At 40.4% G+C, this 17,665-nt stretch overlaps 2 protein-coding genes across 3 annotated transcripts; both read right to left on the bottom strand.

The window, feature by feature from the left end:
- Positions 1-105: 105 nt before the first annotated feature.
- On the bottom strand, positions 106-10,396 carry pdpk1b (3-phosphoinositide dependent protein kinase 1b). Of its 2 annotated transcripts, none has more exons than XM_076298152.1 (14): positions 10,292-10,396; positions 8,313-8,510; positions 8,019-8,061; positions 7,760-7,897; positions 7,226-7,370; positions 7,045-7,142; positions 6,781-6,856; positions 5,849-5,917; positions 5,651-5,747; positions 5,384-5,557; positions 2,791-3,020; positions 2,633-2,690; positions 2,038-2,190; positions 106-1,766 (listed from the first exon to the last, which is right to left on the bottom strand). In XM_076298152.1, exons 1-14 carry the CDS (start codon positions 10,313-10,315, stop codon positions 1,653-1,655), a joined length of 1,617 nt encoding a protein of 538 aa, XP_076154267.1. In that variant the 5' UTR covers positions 10,316-10,396; the 3' UTR covers positions 106-1,652. The 2 variants fall into 2 exon arrangements, with proteins under 2 accessions (XP_076154267.1, XP_076154268.1); XM_076298153.1 differs by lacking the exon at positions 10,292-10,396 and adding an exon at positions 8,946-9,056.
- Positions 10,397-10,591: 195 nt separating this feature from the next.
- Positions 10,592-17,484, bottom strand: tsr3 (TSR3 ribosome maturation factor). The gene is made up of 6 exons (XM_076298151.1): positions 16,932-17,484; positions 16,531-16,738; positions 15,968-16,161; positions 13,359-13,529; positions 12,448-12,502; positions 10,592-11,492 (listed from the first exon to the last, which is right to left on the bottom strand). The coding sequence occupies exons 1-6, from the start codon at positions 17,050-17,052 to the stop codon at positions 11,366-11,368; spliced, it is 876 nt and encodes a 291-aa protein (XP_076154266.1). The 5' UTR covers positions 17,053-17,484; the 3' UTR covers positions 10,592-11,365.
- Between the last annotated feature and the right edge of the window lie 181 nt (positions 17,485-17,665).

The following is a 17,665-nucleotide window of genomic DNA, read 5'->3' as shown; positions in this document are numbered from 1 at the left end:
CAAACAACTGTTGTTTCATAACCAGCCTATATACCTAAACGTGAAATCAACCTCCCTATCTTCGATATCAAAGACAGCGTAAAAAACACACACAGACGCATGGTCTGTCGGCCTAAACCCCTACATGCTTTATTTCAGCTCTAGGTGGCGCTGCAGAACAGCAGACTTCACCGTGGCAACGAGACAGGCTTCAAATGATCAGAAATATGATTAAATCACTGAGCAAATAGAAAATGTATATGATATAGTAAGAAAAAAAAGCTGTAAAATATCATAGTTTACAATAATTCTTCACATTCAAAGGCTTTACATCTCAAAACATACACACAGCATGGCCCCCGAATATGACTTCAATCCAAATATGATTTTTCATATATTAGAATTTAAATAACACAGAATGACTAGAGGCTAGAATTAGCCATCCAATAACCTTATACAAGAATAAAAATACAAAACCTGGATCCTAGCATCGTTGCATTTCTCACGTCAGATTTCAATATTACATCATCTGTACATCACAGTTCCCCCTGCTCCTCTAGCCAAGAGAGGAGAGGGGGAGATACACAAACGCAACCATCTGCCGCCTTTCCTTTAAAACGCCCCAGGGAGACAGGACTCACACTCAGTCAAGCGCATACCACCAACCTTATACACAGTGCACTCGCTGCTCACAGGCACACCAATCAACTCACACGCTCACACTCACAACCATTACACACCCCCTCCCCATCGTAGAGCCTTAGACTAGAGGAAAAAAAAAAAAAAAAAAAAACAAACAAACAATGAAATCAGTCGTGCCATTGGCTCAGGGCTGATGTGTAACTCTTGTGGATACACCCCTATAGAACTACATTTCCCAGAGTTCTGCAGTGATTGTTATAGGGGGGGGGGGGGGGGGTGATTGGATGATTGGGACGCATGGGTGTTACAGTTAGGTTTTGCTCCTGGGGTGGGTTTTGTTCAGGATGAGGCTGTTTGGAGGAAGGGACAAAATGAAGACCAGAAAACATTCTAAACACTCATCCAATCATATCAGTAAGACCATCAATGGTGGTCAATGAAGGGAAAGGACCCGCCTTATTCTAATGGTGACCAATCAGATCAGAGCTGAGGGTGGGGCTTTTGTGTTCTTGGAGGAGGCTGAAGTTAATGACAGAAGTTACACACAGGTATGGGAAAATGAGAGGGCAGAGGAACAATCCAGAAAATGTGATGACATAAGGATGACAGTTCATATTTCATAATTACTTCTACTTTATAAGTCATCTCATCTGGCTGGGTCGGTAAGTGTGAAACTCTAGGAAAATGGAGAAACATCAAGACTACCGACTCAATGCCACACTACCCTAACTTCCAAATGCCACACTACCTTAGATCGGACCTGTGCACTAAAAAAATTACTCGGCATACAGGAAAGCAAGAATGGGATCACAAAGAAAGAAAAAAGGAAAAAAAGTATTCCAGAGTATTCTGATGCACTGTGAGAGGGGACTAAGGGGTAGAGGATAGAAGGAAGAGAGCAACAATGAAAATGAGGAGATGGAGTCTACTCTAGAAACTGCACTAGTTGAAGGTGCAGTTTTGGGACCGTCTCTGTTCTGTAATTGGCCGAGAGGGATGCAGGGAGGTGTGGCCAAGGAGGATCTGCACTCCTATAGGCCAGGGTTCTGGTGCTTATGGTAGATCTTCCTCCAGACTTCCTGGATCTTCTTGCACCATCTGTCAGCGTTTCCGCTGGGGTCCATCAGATAGTATGTCCGGTTAGGCTGCGAAAAAAACAGAAGCATTATTAAATTAATGCAAAATTAAATGAATGAATAACCTTACCGAACCCGTTAGCAAATTCGCTCTGGAAAGGATCCCATTGACACCCATTTCTAAATGTTAGCGCATAGCTGTCGCCGCTACATGTGGGTTGCTTCTCAACTTATTTTTTAAAGTACATTTTTTTGGGCTTTTATATCTTTAATTGACAGGATAGTGGAGAACGACAGGAAGTGAGTGGGAGAGAGTGTGAACATTTTATTATCTATTTACCGTATGAACAAAGAACGTTTTGAAGTTCTTGGCTTCTGGCCGAAGCTCTGGAGACCAGGGAATCTCCCCCTTTAGAACCTTGTTGACCGGATCCACATAGTACAGATGAGGACCCTCAGTCAGGAGTAGTTGCCTTCGCCGTGCAAAAAGGCCCTAAAAACAGAATGACATTTGGATAAACACATAGGTTACGGGGACAGGTTGCTTGATAGTTAAATGTCTGAAAATGGTGAGGAATTGCTGTTCAACATTTCCTTAAGCTCTAGGTTGTCCTCAAATGCCTTGTTTTCTCCATACATCAAAGATATTTAGTTTGTCATCACAAAGGAGTAGGTAAAGCACAGTTAAGTTTAAGAAGCTGCAATCAGAGATTTGAGGTATTTTAAATTCAATTTTTTGAAGCTGTAGTCACCTTGATGTGTGAAAGGGGTGAGGTAGGGGAGTAAACTACCCCCCCATCTCCTCAGGGTGGAAAGACTAATCGTTTGGTTAGCTAGTTGACAGCTATTCGGTACTTTAAGCTTATGGCATTGGATGACCAGGAGCTAGTTTGGCAACAAATAACTCATTTAGTGAGCGTGAATTTCTTGCTTACCTTGCGTTTGTCTACGGGGCCCATCTTCAAAATAAGATTGTTCTCTACAAACTGGTGCCTGAAACACATTAAAAAGGGGGATTTAAAGAGTTGTGAGTATATAAGTACATGCGAGTATATTTAAAAAAAAGTGAGAGATCAGCTGGTTATCTGAATACCATGGGTTGGCGGCACACTGTTTGTCAAGCAGCAAGCGCTTTTCCTCGTCAGAAAACTGCAGGTCCAGCTCCATGCTGTTGCTGTCCAGGTCGTGAATGAACTGATCCACAGATAGGGTCGGGTTGTAGATGGGAGCGGGACTAGGGCCGGGAGCAGGGGGGGCAGGGGAAGAGCCCTCTACTGCCGGAGTCACCTGCATATTGCTGAATTGGCTGAGGAGGTCATCGTACTGCAGAGGTTGAATGGAGACGAGAGGGAAAGGCAGAAAAAGAGGTCATTTAATTAAGAGCATAATTAGTGTATAATAATAGTATCCTGTGTTTCTAGATGGGCTTATTATAGACAGGTGGGCATGCACATGCACTTTGGACTGGTACAGGGATGATGGCCCCAGATTGGGTTATTTTTGACATCTTAAAGATTCAATACAAGAAAAACTAGTGACTCGTGTACATAAAGCTCAAGTGATTTGAATAACAGACCCATATCCAAGCTCCCATGTTAAGCAACAATGTTAGAATCCTTTGTAAATAACCTGCTTTGTTCCTTTTGGTCTTCAAATGCTATTTTAAAAGTACTTATCAATCTGGGTTCAGTGCTGGCAATAGCATCATTACAGCAGCAACTGTTTTGGTAAGTGATAATGCTACTGCAGTTGATAGAAAGACACATTGTGCAGCTTTGTTTATTGATTTGTCAAATCTTAGATTAATCTTAGACCACTTTTGCAAAATTAGCCTCTTTGGATTTTTAAGTTTCCTTTCAATTGTTTCAAGATTACCTCTCTGACAGCACAGTGTGTAGATGTGACAGAATTAACCTGAGGCGTTAAAACTAAAAATGGTGTTCCGCAAGGCTTGATTTTGGGCCCATTACAGTTCACATTGTACATTAATGACATCTGTGCTTAAGTAGAACCTTGCAAAGTTCATCTCTATGCAGATTACGGCTGAACGTTTTTTGAAAATAATCTAATTACGCCGCAGTCAAGTCGGCGCCGATGTCCGTAGTCCTTTAAACTTTACAGGATCAGGTCTTGCTCCTCTCTAGAAAACAGAATGACCATTATCCAATCAACTAGACTATCAGTCCCTCACTATGGTGATATTGTGTAGCCTATATGCATGTAGCCCCTTCCACACTTATCTCAGTAGATGTAGTTTATCACAGTTCTATACATTTTATTACTGTAATTATTTTATTACTTATCTAGCGGAAACACTGTACATACTCACAGGGATTTATATCCCTTGAAACGCCTCAGATCAAATCTGATTTTGGTAAATCAGCTGTCAAATGTTTGCACCCCGTACATATTACATAAGGGGTATTAAAATTAAATTGATTTATGTCAGTAGACCAAGTTGAGGGTATAATACAAAGTAAAGCTGTTGTGCAGTGTTCTTGCTTTGACTGAAATTTAGACTTTCATCATCATCAACCATTTTTTATTCAGGGAGAAATTGACTGAGCATCAAGCTCTTTTACAGCAATGCCCTGAGTTACAAAACATACAACAACAATAATCAAAATAACAAAACAAGAACAATAAAAGATACAAAAGGCAAATAATAATAATAATAATAAAAACAAATAAAAATAATAATAATAATAATAATAATAATAATAAGTAGAAAGAAAAGAAGGGCAATGTATAAATAATAATGATACACAAATCACATAAAATAAATAAAGTATCACATATTGTTTTGTTGTTATTAGTTACTTGATTCTTGCACAGTAAATTTTCCCCAAATAAACAATGATTGTAGTTGATGATGAAAAAGATATATAGGCCCTTAGCTATCAAAGGTAGCTTGAGCATCAAATAGAAGGAATAGCAACATTTGTTAAGTTGCAACTAAAACTAGAAAGTATTTCCGAGGAACTACAAAGTGTGCTTGCTCTGGTACGTTTCACCAACGGGTGCAGACAGTGGAATATGGATAAGGATTCCAGCAGTACCTCATTTTTGAAAATCGGGCATACGGGTCAAAAGTTAACATTAACGCAACGTCCAAAATGCCTTGGATAATTGCAGCGCCCCCTTGGGATCAAAGGGCACCAAATTTTCTGTGCATCCTCACACTGGAGTCCATGTACTAAAAGTGAAAGTGTTCCTGAGATATGACCTACTTCCTGTTTGGTGGCTACGCCATACATTTTGTTTGGCTGTTTTGGGGAAATGCTTTCGAAAATCAAAAAGTTTGTGAGGCTTGGTCTGAGGATCATGTACGCCAAGTTTCGTGAAGATCTGACAATTTGCTACCTGTGCAAATTCAGTTTCGCTTTCGATAAAATCCAATGTGGGAAAACGACAAGGGCCAGTAACGTCGTCTTCAATTTCCACACTACACCGGTTCCGGCTTGACGTTCCAGAGTTGGACCGGTGACAATATTTCAAAAGCTCTAGGAGCAGGAGCTGGCCAAAAAACGGGCTGACGGGAATAATAATAAGATGGGGAACTTAAGAACGACAGTGTGCCTGCTTTAGCAAGCATACTAATCAAGAGTCTATGTGCGCTTTTTAATCAAAGTAAAGTGAATCTTGTGCACGGACATGAATTGGTATATTTGTCTAAGTGTACTCACGTTGCCGTAGCAGTCCTCGTCATCTTCGGACATAGCAGGCAAGTAAGCGTTGAGTTTGGGTGGGGTCTGAAGGTGTAAGTCTCGCCAAGAAACTGACTCGAAGAAGGGGTGAGACCTAATAGGTTCGTACCCACCCATCTCCTCACAACCAATTCTCTTTGCAGGATCCAAGGACTATTAGTGAAAAAGATTAAAAAACAGTGTGAAAAAGCAACACATATGCATCCACTGGAGTGTGGCACTTAACACTGGTGTTACTATGCTCACCAGGAGTCGTTCTACCAAATCCTTGGCTTTGGGGAAGAATTTCTCAGGGAATTCATACTCCAATTTAATAATCTTCTGGAATATTAGGTACTCATTTCTGTGAAAAGATGAGAATAGAAAAAGCCCCATATCAATAGTTTCAGCAGTAGAATCCACCCCACTCTCGTAGTACTGGATGAGAAAATCAAGTGGACTTACCCAGCTCTGAATGGTGGTAACCCAGCAACGAGCTGGTAAATGATGCAGCCCAGTGCCCAAAGATCAGAGCTGTGGAAGAGAAAAACAACCAAGTAGATATGAGTCACTATCAAAACATCAACCATGTTCTCCAAGAAAACAACAGAACTAGAGTATATGTGATACAAACAAATTAGACCTATTGATTAGACAATATATCTAAATAACTTGGCATGAGATGTGTTAATAAGCTGCACCTAGAAGTGAAATAGAAAATCAGGTTACACTGTAAAACAACAAGGGCCATCGTAATTACGCTCAGGCAGTAGCCAGTGCCACTAGGACTGCTTACAGAAAACCATGATGCAGTTATTCATGAAATTCTTCATTAATAAGTTTTCCTATCAAAACATCTATCACTTAAACTATTACTTCTTTGTTATGGACACAAAATATTAAATAAATCAGATGTAGTTGTTCATTCATCATGCTGAAATAAAATGGAAGCCAGTTAATCTCTGTAAAACTCAACCTTGTTGCAAATATTGAAGATGAAAAAAAACAGGAAGTGATTTCGATTAATGATTTTCTCACACTCAAACATGCATAAGAAAGACTGAATGCTGAGAGGCAGATTTGGCAAACCCTGTAACACTGAGGTTATAATCAAATGAACGGTTCTCTCATCCTTGCACCCAGATTTTTCCCCCGCAAGAGACTTAATTCTAAAAAAATGACAATAGCAAATGGACTGCATTTATTTATAATGTTGTAACATAATTATAATACATATAGCGTTTTTCTACTCCTCAGAGTACTCAAATTGCTTAACAGTATAATGCCTCACATTCACCCATTCACTAACTCATTCATACACTGATGACATAGGCTGCCTTGCAAGGCGTCAATTAGTACAATATATATTCCTGACTGTATCTGTGTACAAGTCTTACCTTTTACAGGCAGATTTCTCAGTCAGAAGCTCTGGGGACACATATTGAGCTGTTCCAACAAAAGAGTTTGCCCTTGCTGCAGTGCAAGAACACACAGTCAGTGCATCACAGGAGCGAGAAAGGCACACAACCAAAATCAAAAGTCAATTCCACGACAGACAACAGAGCAGACCCAGGAACTGACAGACCACAACAGAGGTGTGTGTGTGTGTGTGTGTGTGTGTGTGTGTGTGTGTGTAGGTATGCCTGCCTGCGTGCACTCACCCTGCTTGCAGTCTGAGGAGAGCTGCTTTGCTGTGCCAAAGTCGGTGATCTGAATGTGCATCTCCTCACTGAGCAGAATATTCTCAGGCTTGAGGTCTCTGCCACGCAAAGACATAACACATCACAACACTATTCACAAAACAAACACATATATACAAATATATTTCCATGTCACACACACCTGTGTATTATTCCTTTCTCATGTAGGTACTCCAGCGCAGACACAATCTCAGCTGAATAGAATCTTGTGCACGTCTCATCAAATGAGCCGATCTTACGGATGTATTTCAGTAACTCCCCATTTTTAGCATAACTCAGGCCAAAGTCTGAATAGTAGTTAAGGAATATAGACTTCAGAACTGGCACAGTGCTGTGGTACAATACAACATAGTTTTCAAGCAAATCGGTCATTTGTGTGTTGCCAACATGTAAAATATGATGAAATGAAAAATTACATTAGGAAAGAAAGGGACAAAGTTCCAATGAACACGTTTTCTTAACGATACAACATTATCAAATGATCAATAGATAATCTCATCAAAGGATTATATCAATACCAAGGCTGTATGTCCTTACAATGATAAAAAACAACAACAAAAGAACTGGAACTTGGGCATTGCTTAAAGCTTAAAAATAGCATCAGTAAATGGGTGTGAGGGTGACCAAGAGCTTCAGCAGGTGTGTGTGTCTTTTGGTGTGTGTGTGTGAAGGATACAGAGTTTCTCTTCGTCCTGAAAAGTGAAATAGAGTTTGACGAAGAAGGGATGATCGAGGCTTGACATTACGTCTCTCTCCCTCTTCACATACTGGGCCTTCTTCTCTTTCATGATGTGACGCTTTTCCAGGATTTTAACTACAACAGAACATCAGAGGTTTACAGTCGCAAACTGACACTGACATCATAGACATTCACCACACAGAAACAGCAACTCATATTTAAAAATGGTCAAAACATAAATTGCCATGTTTCTTACTGGCATATTCCTTCGCTGTTGTATGTTCCTTCGCAAGGACAACCTAACAGGAAAAAGGACAAAAATTGCAATTGTATCATGAAAATACACACCATGTGTAAAAAAAAAAAAGAGTAAAAGGCTGAACATTTCAACCCTTGAACAACCCATGACTTTGACAAAATACAAAAGGGAGTGATCAAAGTTTCAGAGAAGGGAACTACATGGTGTATACAAGATAACAACACTGTGGTTTCACAGACTGGTGTGTGTGTGTGTGTACACACGTGTGTTTGGGTATATGGGCGTACGTACAGTAGAGAAGGAGCCCTCTCCCAAGATTTTGCCAAATTTAAAATCCTCGGACTTCTTCTTCTTCGGTTGGGCGGGCTGGGGAGGTGCAACTGGACCCTCCATGCTGTTGCCTGGGAGACGTGGCGTGTCCTGCTGACCTCTTACCATGAATGGACAGGGGCAGTGAACAACAGAGGAGTGGAGGGGTGCAACATCATACTAAAAAAGAAGGGAGAGAGGAAGAACGCGTGAGACAGAAATTGACATGCCATGTAGCGCACACAAACATGCTTAGTTACATAACACACTTCCAGGACACAGACTAAGTTTCATACACCCACAGGCAAACAGGTGCATCACCATTTCACATGGACATGCAAAACCTTATCTGCCCATTAGTGCATTAGCCATCCTATGCCATCATGCCAGCTACAGGTTTCAACCGTTAAGAACTTTGGCCCAACAGTCAGCAGCGGCATTTGACGGTAACAATTAACAAGATGAGCACAAATGCAGGCGGGAGCCGTGCCAATGCCATTCAAGGATATCTAGCTGGTTAAGCATACATTTTAGCCTACCTACAACTAGCTTCTTATGGACAAGAGACACGTCACGTTAGCTATGTGATTGTACAACTTAGCTTGCCTGGGCTACCTGATCTCATCCATGTTGCCGTTGGCAGCCCTCCATTGCGAATTACAATGTCGTAGGTGGCTAGCTAGCAAAGTGACGAGTTTAACATGAGGCCGTCCACGATACAGCACTGTTATTGGTAAAAACAACTTGGCTAGCTGGCCATATTAGCCAGCTGGTAGGTCATGTTCAAAGTCCTCGCTAACTTTTCTAAAAATGAATCAAACATAGAACATCACACTGAAAATCGGCATAACTTATGTGCAACACTTCCTTATTAGAGAGAATGCCTAATGGGCCAGAGGTGAGCTAACCTTAGCACACAGGACGGATTGCTGCCGTTATAAGTTCTGCGCTACTGCTTCTACACTAGCAAACGCTAGCTGCCCAGGGTAACGTTAGCTATCGCTAACATACCAGATAACAACCGCTAGCCACCGATTTCGTGAAAATAGCAATTCACTTGAAGTACACACAAGCTAAGTTTTTAACTGACCATTAAAATCACGTCAACCACATATCCATCAAATATAAGTAAGCAGTGGAAAGGTAACCATACCGGAACTTTCATTTCCGAAGAAAGGTAATGAATGCTGAGAGTATGTTTTTTTTTCTTTTTTTACTCAATGATGGCTAAAGTTAGCTACACTAGCAAGCACAGTATCATTCGCTCGCACATCTGACATGAACACTACCTTGACGATTAAATTAGCTAGTTAGAAAAGCGATCCTGGATATTTGAAGTTGCAATCTATGTCAGCAGATAATGTTGTATACGTACAGATATATTCTGATCCTAAGATATCACAAACTACACCAATTTGTGTTTCGAAACCCATCAATTGCTGATTTATTTGCATAGCTTGACTGTTTATGAACTTCACATAACGTTAGCCCCTTGGTGTATGCTAAAGTTGACTCGTAAGTTCGCACAAGTGCATTGGATCATGCTAGCTAGCTAGAGTTAGCTTAAATAGTGTTTGCTTACAGGATAAAAGAGGTAAGGCCACACACACGACCTACTGTAAACACAACACTGGCAGACCCCGTGCTTAAGGTTACAAGATCAGCCAAGACTATAATATAACGTATTAAACAGACAGATAACAGGAACATTTCAAGAACTGCTTTAGGAACTTGTCATATGCTAAAGCAAAGTAAGATCTTAAACATTAGCAACTAGCACAACAATTTCGCCGAAGGTCCTAGGTTTTGGCTTGCTATGTAAGGTTAGCTAGCTAGCTAGCTAATGCTAACCATCGAGTCTCGAAGAAGGGCCTACAGAAAATTATATTTTACAGCTGCCATACTATTTATCATGGCCAACGGCTTCGAATCAGCATTTATCTAAAAGTCACAATACTTACAATTTGACTTGTGGCTCTTGCCATGGAAGTTTTCCGCGAGTATTTATTTGGATTAAATAATTACAGAGCTTGTAGTCATGGCTGCCTCTGCGCCTTCATTTTCCAGCTGTGACGTCATTCCACAACAATGTTACCGCAGTCGAGAGGCTCTAGCACCACTGCTTGTGTGCGCCCTCTTGTGATTAAGTCTGGAGCGGACGAGTTTTGGTCATGCAAGACTAAACTTCATCTGAAGAACAGAGTACTAGAAAAGCTAATTGTAATCTAGAATTCAAATATGGAAATAATTAGATAAAAGAATAAATACATCATTTGTTTTATTTATTTCAGGGTGGGTTTAAAACAAACAGCATTTTAGAAAAACAAGGACACAGTATTTGCTTCTCAAACAGCATATAAAATTTCTCTGTCATACAGAGATGCCCTTTTTTACCTTACCAACCCAGGTCTGCTTTTCTTCCCCTTATATGCAGCATGTTAATGTCAACTGAGCTTCTCCACATAGACCACCGATTGGTACAGCAACAAATCTAATGGTGTTAAACAGTCTTAACACTGCATAGCATAGATTTTTTATTAGAAAATTGCTGTATTTTCATTCATAATTGCGTAGCTGAAAAGAACACAATTTTGCTTGTCATACAACTAGCAGACCAGAAGGGTCATTCAAAGTGAAGCTCAATTCAATGAAAACAGAGCTTATACACAAATCATAAAAACATTTTAAATTCACAAGTCACAATTCTCATTTCTTTCAACAACACACACTTAAACTAATATGAAAGATCTGAGGCACAAGATTGCTTCTGTTACTTTTCACCACTCACCTACATGGGACCTACTGTCTGTGCATCACTCAAAATGACAAAATTTTTGTGCATTCTTTACTATATAGCCCAGGTTGATTTGACATCACAGAGAGCACTTGGCATAATAAACTGACACTATAAGCTTTATTCTCAATTCTCACGATCAGCCCACAGGTCCTTTACTCCTTTCAGAAGGACAGACGCTGAACTCAACCTTCTGTGACGACCTCCATGTTATTTAAGAAAGACATTGACAGCGTAAAGATCAGGAAGCCTCTTCATCACTGTCCTCTGCACTCCCAGCAGTCTTTGCATCACCCTCCTCCTCCTCTTGGTCTTCTTCTTCTTCAGATGTCTCGGCTTCATCACACTCATCCTCATCATTATCTCTCCTATTAAAGTGTAAACACATGCAGACTTAACGCTCAAATTAAAAGCTCAATCCATACATCTGTAGGTCAATAATTAGTGATGTAAGGAGTCATCCTTATGGCAAAGTGTGTGTTATAAAAATGTAATTCATCCCCTGATATCCCACAATAAAAATGTAAATGCTCATACTTGATATTTCATTCTTGTATGAAATATTTTCTGCCATCTGCATAGTATAAATATTGTTTGTCTTTATATGTATATTACATGGGCAAATGTAAAGAACAGAGAGGGCTAATATGGCTAGCTGACATTGTTGAAGGTTTGAAAAATCTCCTAAATGTTAAGGCCACCCAATCTGGTCTGACGTGAAAGAAGAACTACTGTGGTACAGTTGACAGAAAATTGTAAATAATACTTATTAAAAAATAATACATTTAACTTATATAGCGCTTTTCTAGACAGTCAGATACACTTGGTGATGGGTTTGGGATAGAGGTGTCCCTATAGTGACTCGGGTGGTGTTAGTGTAAGGAACTAAGGACTAAGTAGTCAGACAAGTTGTGGGTTCAAGTCCAGGCTCTCACCATTGTGCCCCTGAGCAAGGCACTTAAACCTGAGTTGCTCTGGGGAGACTGGCTCTTGTAATAATAGACTTATGTAAGTCGGTGTGGATAAAAGCATTAGCCAAATGAATAAGAATAGGAGTATAGGACTATATGGCTGCAGTGCACTCTAGTTAGAGTACCCATTCCACCTCTCTGAACATATTTATGTTATATTGGTGGCAGCAAACTTATTGATACATCTTGTTTGCAAGTTCATTTGATTAGTCGTTCTTCAAAGAGGACCCCCACCCCCAAGTACAAATCCAATGTCAAATGTGGCAAGATTTGGCTGAAAGTAAAGATGTCCTATGGGGACAATTACAGTAGGTTTGAACTGATTTGGTGTCTATGCCAAGGAGTTACTCACCTCATGGGCCGATTCAGATTCATACATTCTCTGCCTGATTCTACATCAAAGGGATCTGTCCACACACACACAAGACAAAAAACCACAGTCAGGAAATATTCAAAATCAAAAACAGATAGTCATCATTGTGGTTGCAATCTAGCCATTTGAGTACCCTAAGTGGAACTGCTTTGTTGTGCTTTGTGTTTTTACCAAGATAATACATTTGGGAGTGGACATAGTGAAAGTGTTGTGAATCTAGTATCAGGCTACTACAAAAGAATGTCCTTTGAATATTGTAGTAAACGACATGTACTTGTTTCTTAAGTTTAGGAGTCCTATTATTCACACTATACTTTCAGAAATGACAGGTCAGATCAGATGATGCTAAGGTTACATCTGAAGCAGGAGAGACTACTGTAATGTGTATACTAGGCTGTCAACAGAAGGTATTTGTTACATTAATCACTCACAAATATTTGAACACCCTAATGCAGTCTTTCACCAATTTTCACTCAGTCATGGACTGTTTTGTAATTGAGTTTTTGAGTATTGCGCTGTTGACATTGCATCTTTAGTATGTGTCTTTAGTATGTTGAGGTAGCAAAAATAGACTCCGCTTAAGGTTTGGTGCACTGCGCGTGTGAATACAAATAATTTAGTATAAAAGCAGCAACACATGATCAATGTAACAAGGTGTAGGTGCATTTTGAAATTGTAAACGTTCCCAAGTAAGAGTGAGAAGCATTTTGCATTAAAGCTACTCTTTTTACTGGGAATTTTGGTGCCCAATCTCCTGACACTTTGTGCCCTACGCATAACGTGTGTTGCATGTGGCGGGAGCAGTGGCACTGGGTTGCAAGGTTGTGACAGCACAGATACTGTTTGAGCAGTAAAGCAAAGATGTCCATCATGTTACATATCAGCTTTACCTAGTTCATCTTCCTCCTGGGGGGCTGAGGTTTGGTATTCTTTTTCCACAGCCAGCAGCTCCTCTTCTGACTGGCAAGCTGCATAGCGTTCCAGTATGGTTTGGTTAAGGTCCAGGAATACATTTCCCCATTTAAACTTCTTGAGAATTAACACTGCTAGGTCCCGAAAACCTATACTCACACACACACAGACATACACATACACATACACACATAAACAATCAAACAAACACATAAAGCTTAGCAATAAATAAAAATGTTTGTAATGTAACAAAGATCACTGAATGTCCAACCAAATATGCAGTACTTTGATGTGGGGCACTTTTATTATTTATGAAGAGTCAGGGTTATAGTCAGTCTCAGAGACGTAATGACATTAATGTAAAAGGGACAGCCAGCATGGCAGAACTGGGGTCTAACACAGCCTAGCAGACACAGATTGAAGAGTGAATTTGTAGTGCGACCATCTATACTATTCTGCAGGGGCGCAGGAGGCACGGGGGACGTGGAGGATATGTCCCCCGCAGTGCTGAAGAGACAGCCGTCGTCCCCCTCACTTTTGATAAGGAAAAAAAGTCTTATAGGTACGCTAAATAAATAATAACATATAGGATTTGCGCTAACTATGTAAAACTCCCCATTAACAGCATCACATCACTAACCACAGCCATCTACAGCTACTGTAAGACGGCACAATCTCATATTCACTCTGTTGGATATCTGAAGCCAGTTTGTCTACTAACAATCATAAAATAATCCGGGCTACTTGCTTAGCATAAATCATTCATCATCATCATCTTTATTTGAGTCAGGCTGGTATTCAAGGCAGGCTTTTTAAAATATTTCTAACCTGCATTTAGACATGCGTTTCGTTTGGAGCGGCATACCGGTATCAAAAGCATTTTCGGTTTGGTTTGGGATTTAATTTACTTTTGGACTGTTTGATTATATTGCTAAATGTTGGGACTGATGGGCACTGAAATCTGGGAGATATTTGATGGTTCACTGTTAAGTTTCATGCAGTTGAAAAAGTGTCGGGATTTCCACTGCTGTTTATTGCGAGACAAGGCAGCCCTTCATTGAATAGGGGTTGTGCTGTAATGGAAACCTTTTTGCGTAGCCAAGTAGCCTAAATTGAGTTATTGTTTAATTATGCATGATTTAGTACTTTTTTTAAATCAAATTTGTAGGCTGGAATGCCTTGAGTCGCAACAATTGTGTTTAAATGTAGTAGGCTTCAGCCTCTGGCAATTAGCTCGAAAGGGACGGCAAGAGAATGAGCTTGAGAACGTGTGTTGGAGACCCATGGTAGAAAAACAACTTTTCTTTGCCAACCGTAGGCTATTAATCCAACCAACATAATACAATACAATACAACATATAATAAAATGTTAAGAAGAGGTGTTATTTCATTGACTTGACTCGAAACAATGTCTTCTAGTGGACTGATGGCAATTGTTGGTATAGGCAATTGTTACCCCGTCTTGTATGGGAACCTGCCTTTATTTGTCCTGCTATAAATAGAATCAATCCCGGGCATAATTTGAGGATTTATGGTAGTGCTCAACTCCTCCTGCTCAGCATGACATTAGCTGTTATGTTTATTGATAACAAACTAAACTAGCCTATTTATCAACTCGTTTTCACTAGCCTAACTATAAAATACAAGTCTATCAACGTTTTTGTTCTAAGACATTTATTTCAAACATAATTTCAAGACACAAATTGGATACTTCAGTTACCTTGGTGCATAAATCCCAGAGAGTAGGCTACCACACCCCAGAGTGATGGCTTAGCGTTCTTATCCGTTCAGTGTGGGGTATAAACAAGCTGAGAATTTAGCGGTGTCACATCTGCCTGTCACAGACGTGGGGAGCTCTTTGAAGCTTGGGATAATGTACTAGGCTACAGTAACAGTATTTTATTTTACTTATTATGTTTTTTTTTTTTCAATATTATAAATGCTTTGTTTAAATGTTGTTGGAACAAATAGTTGATTATAAAGGCAACTTTCTGTTGCAATTTTCTGTGTGTTCTGGACTGGTAACTTGTTAAGCAAACACTTGTTAAGTTCTAACGTTGCATAAATATTAACTGCAAATCTGGATCATAGGCATGATGATTCATTCATGGCTTCATAAAATATCAACATCCCATGTTGCTTTTTCTACCATTGGCCCAAGTAGTGACCAGTATTCTACCATTGGCCCAAGTAGTGTGAAATAAATCTAAAAAAAAAAAAAAAAAAAGTAGAATTGCACATAGCAAGAAGCTGGTCTGAGGGCAGATCTGGCATTGTGCTCATCTCACAGTTTTCACCATTTTCATCAAAAAATATTTTGAAAACAATCAATGGTATTATCTTAATATTCTGGCAAGTTTAAAATATGATGGTCGAAAGTGGTGGCGATCCGATATCTGGAAATCTGATCTCACTATGGGTTTGTGTTCACAATTTGGTCCCCCTCACTTTCAAAATATCTCCTGCGCCCCTGCTATTCTGGACTGATTAAACTTTTGGAAAACACACCCACTGAACAAAAAAAAAAGAGTGTGGTGAGGAGAGTGTGGCGTCTTCATTAATAGGATGAAAGATGAAAGATGCTTACCTACGATACAAAAAGTGGCAGCGAAAGCCTCTACACAGGACAGCTTGCAGGGTTTACCATAGTTGACTGGATTGGCAGCGACAAGATAGGGCAACAGTCGTGGGTGAGCACCAATCATCTTATTAAAGGGAGTATCCTCCAATCGAGCCCACGAACAGTCGATGACCGCAAGGCCTCTCTGAGCAACAATCTCCCTGGTGAACAGATGGGATATATCAAGTTTTACACAAATGCACTTGACAATTTGTAACAACATTAATATGAACTGACAGGGTTGACATTTCTAAAATGTACACAGAAGATAACACAAGGTACAGTGTGAACACATTTGAGCAAACAAAGCAATAAGTAGTAGACTACAAAACAAAGTGTTTCTAAACAAATGAACCAACATAAATTGTATATTCAAACTCAAGCATTACACTGTTTGGAGTTGACTGGACCACCATTGATTATATTGGTCTACATTTAATTCATAAGTAAATTCATGATTCAAATCTAACCATCTATGTGTATATATGGCTACATCATGTGTGTTAACCAGTGACACTAACTAGGCTCACCTGTCAGCAGGGGTGACGTATCTGGTGCCCATGGGACTGAGGATTAGGCCATTGAAGCGCTGGTTGAGACGCAACCCACGCACCAGGCCTTTGCGCACCAGCTTTCTGCCTGTACAGCGCTTTGGATCACAGTGGCCCAGGTCCCACATTGCCAACGGGCATGGCAGCTTCACCACCTCTGCCCCCTCCGCGTGTGCCTCCTCACTGGCTGCAGCACACACACACACACACACACACAGTTCAGTAAGCAATACCAATCTATGGTCAGATCCAGACCACAAGGCAGACACAAATGGCACCCGTCAATGTGAACTTGAGTTGCTATTGACTGGTGCAATTTGAATACAGAGATGGAACGTGAATATTGGTGTGAGGACAATGGAGAGAAGACCGAGACAGACCTTGCAAGGCGTGATGCATCTCCTCAGTGAAGGTCTCCAATGTTTTCCCCTTCATCTTGTGTCGCGTATCTTTCCCCCGATTCCCAGACCGTTCCATCTTCCCTGCTTTCTTCTTTCCCATTCTTAAGCTCTTTCAATATCACCACTCACTCAACAACGTTAAAGCTATCTTGACCACTGGCAACCGAAAGTGTAGCCCCCGAGCTTGCCAGCCAAAATAAGTCCTCTACGTTGGCAAATCAAAACCCGTCCTCTTACACTGGCCAATGGTATGTATGCAGTATGCAGAGCTTGAAGAAGTTCGAACAAGTAGCTAAACAAGTTAGCTACCTAAGCACAGCTGGAGGTTGCCATTTTGAAACACAAGGGAACTATTAAGAGCCAATTCCATGTTCAGCAAACATACGATTCACTATCGACACTGATCTTGTTTCATCATGTGTTTCTGTTGTACAGTAGCGAAGACAGGCGACGACATCTCCACATAACCTCGTTTCTTGCTAACTTGTGGAGAGTCACGTTGAGGATCTGTCACTGCCAGCTGTCACTGAGCATGCGCAACGATGTCAATTCTTTGTAATGTTTGTAACCGAAAGGAGTCCTTTATTCTCTTGACAAAAAATCAAATGACCAGTGGGCCATATACCCAAGATGCATTCACTGTTACTTCGTGAAATCTACCCCGATTCTATCAAAATTAAATTAAACAAAATGTTCGGGTAGTCAGCTGACTG

This window comes from Alosa pseudoharengus, unplaced genomic scaffold (assembly GCF_046254945.1).
Source record: "Alosa pseudoharengus isolate Yale_2024_CS ecotype anadromous, Long Island Sound unplaced genomic scaffold, YU_APseudo_1.1 YU_APseudo_1.1_scf_21, whole genome shotgun sequence".
In the NCBI taxonomy this organism is placed as follows: domain Eukaryota; kingdom Metazoa; phylum Chordata; class Actinopteri; order Clupeiformes; family Clupeidae; genus Alosa; species Alosa pseudoharengus.
The sequence above is the reverse complement of the archived record's forward strand: the minus strand, read 5'-3'. Positions and strand labels throughout refer to the sequence as shown.

Excerpts from the sequence above, each read along its gene's own strand:
- pdpk1b (XM_076298152.1), bottom strand. The coding sequence starts at position 10,315 with ATGGCAAGAGCCACAAGTCAAATT. Across the intron at positions 3,021-5,383 it reads ACGAGGACTGCTACGGCAAC|TACGATGACCTCCTCAGCCA; the intron begins GTGAGTACACTT and ends CAACCTCTGCAG. Across the intron at positions 2,191-2,632 it reads GCCCCGTAGACAAACGCAAG|GGCCTTTTTGCACGGCGAAG; the intron begins GTAAGCAAGAAA and ends TTCTGTTTTTAG.
- tsr3 (XM_076298151.1), bottom strand. The coding sequence starts at position 17,052 with ATGGGAAAGAAGAAAGCAGGGAAGATGGAACGGTCTGGGAATCGGGGG. Across the intron at positions 16,739-16,931 it reads GATGCATCACGCCTTGCAAG|CCAGTGAGGAGGCACACGCG; the intron begins GTCTGTCTCGGT and ends TGTGTGCTGCAG. Across the intron at positions 13,530-15,967 it reads TGCCACTTTTTGTATCGTAG|GTTTTCGGGACCTAGCAGTG; the intron begins GTAAGCATCTTT and ends GTGTGAGTATAG.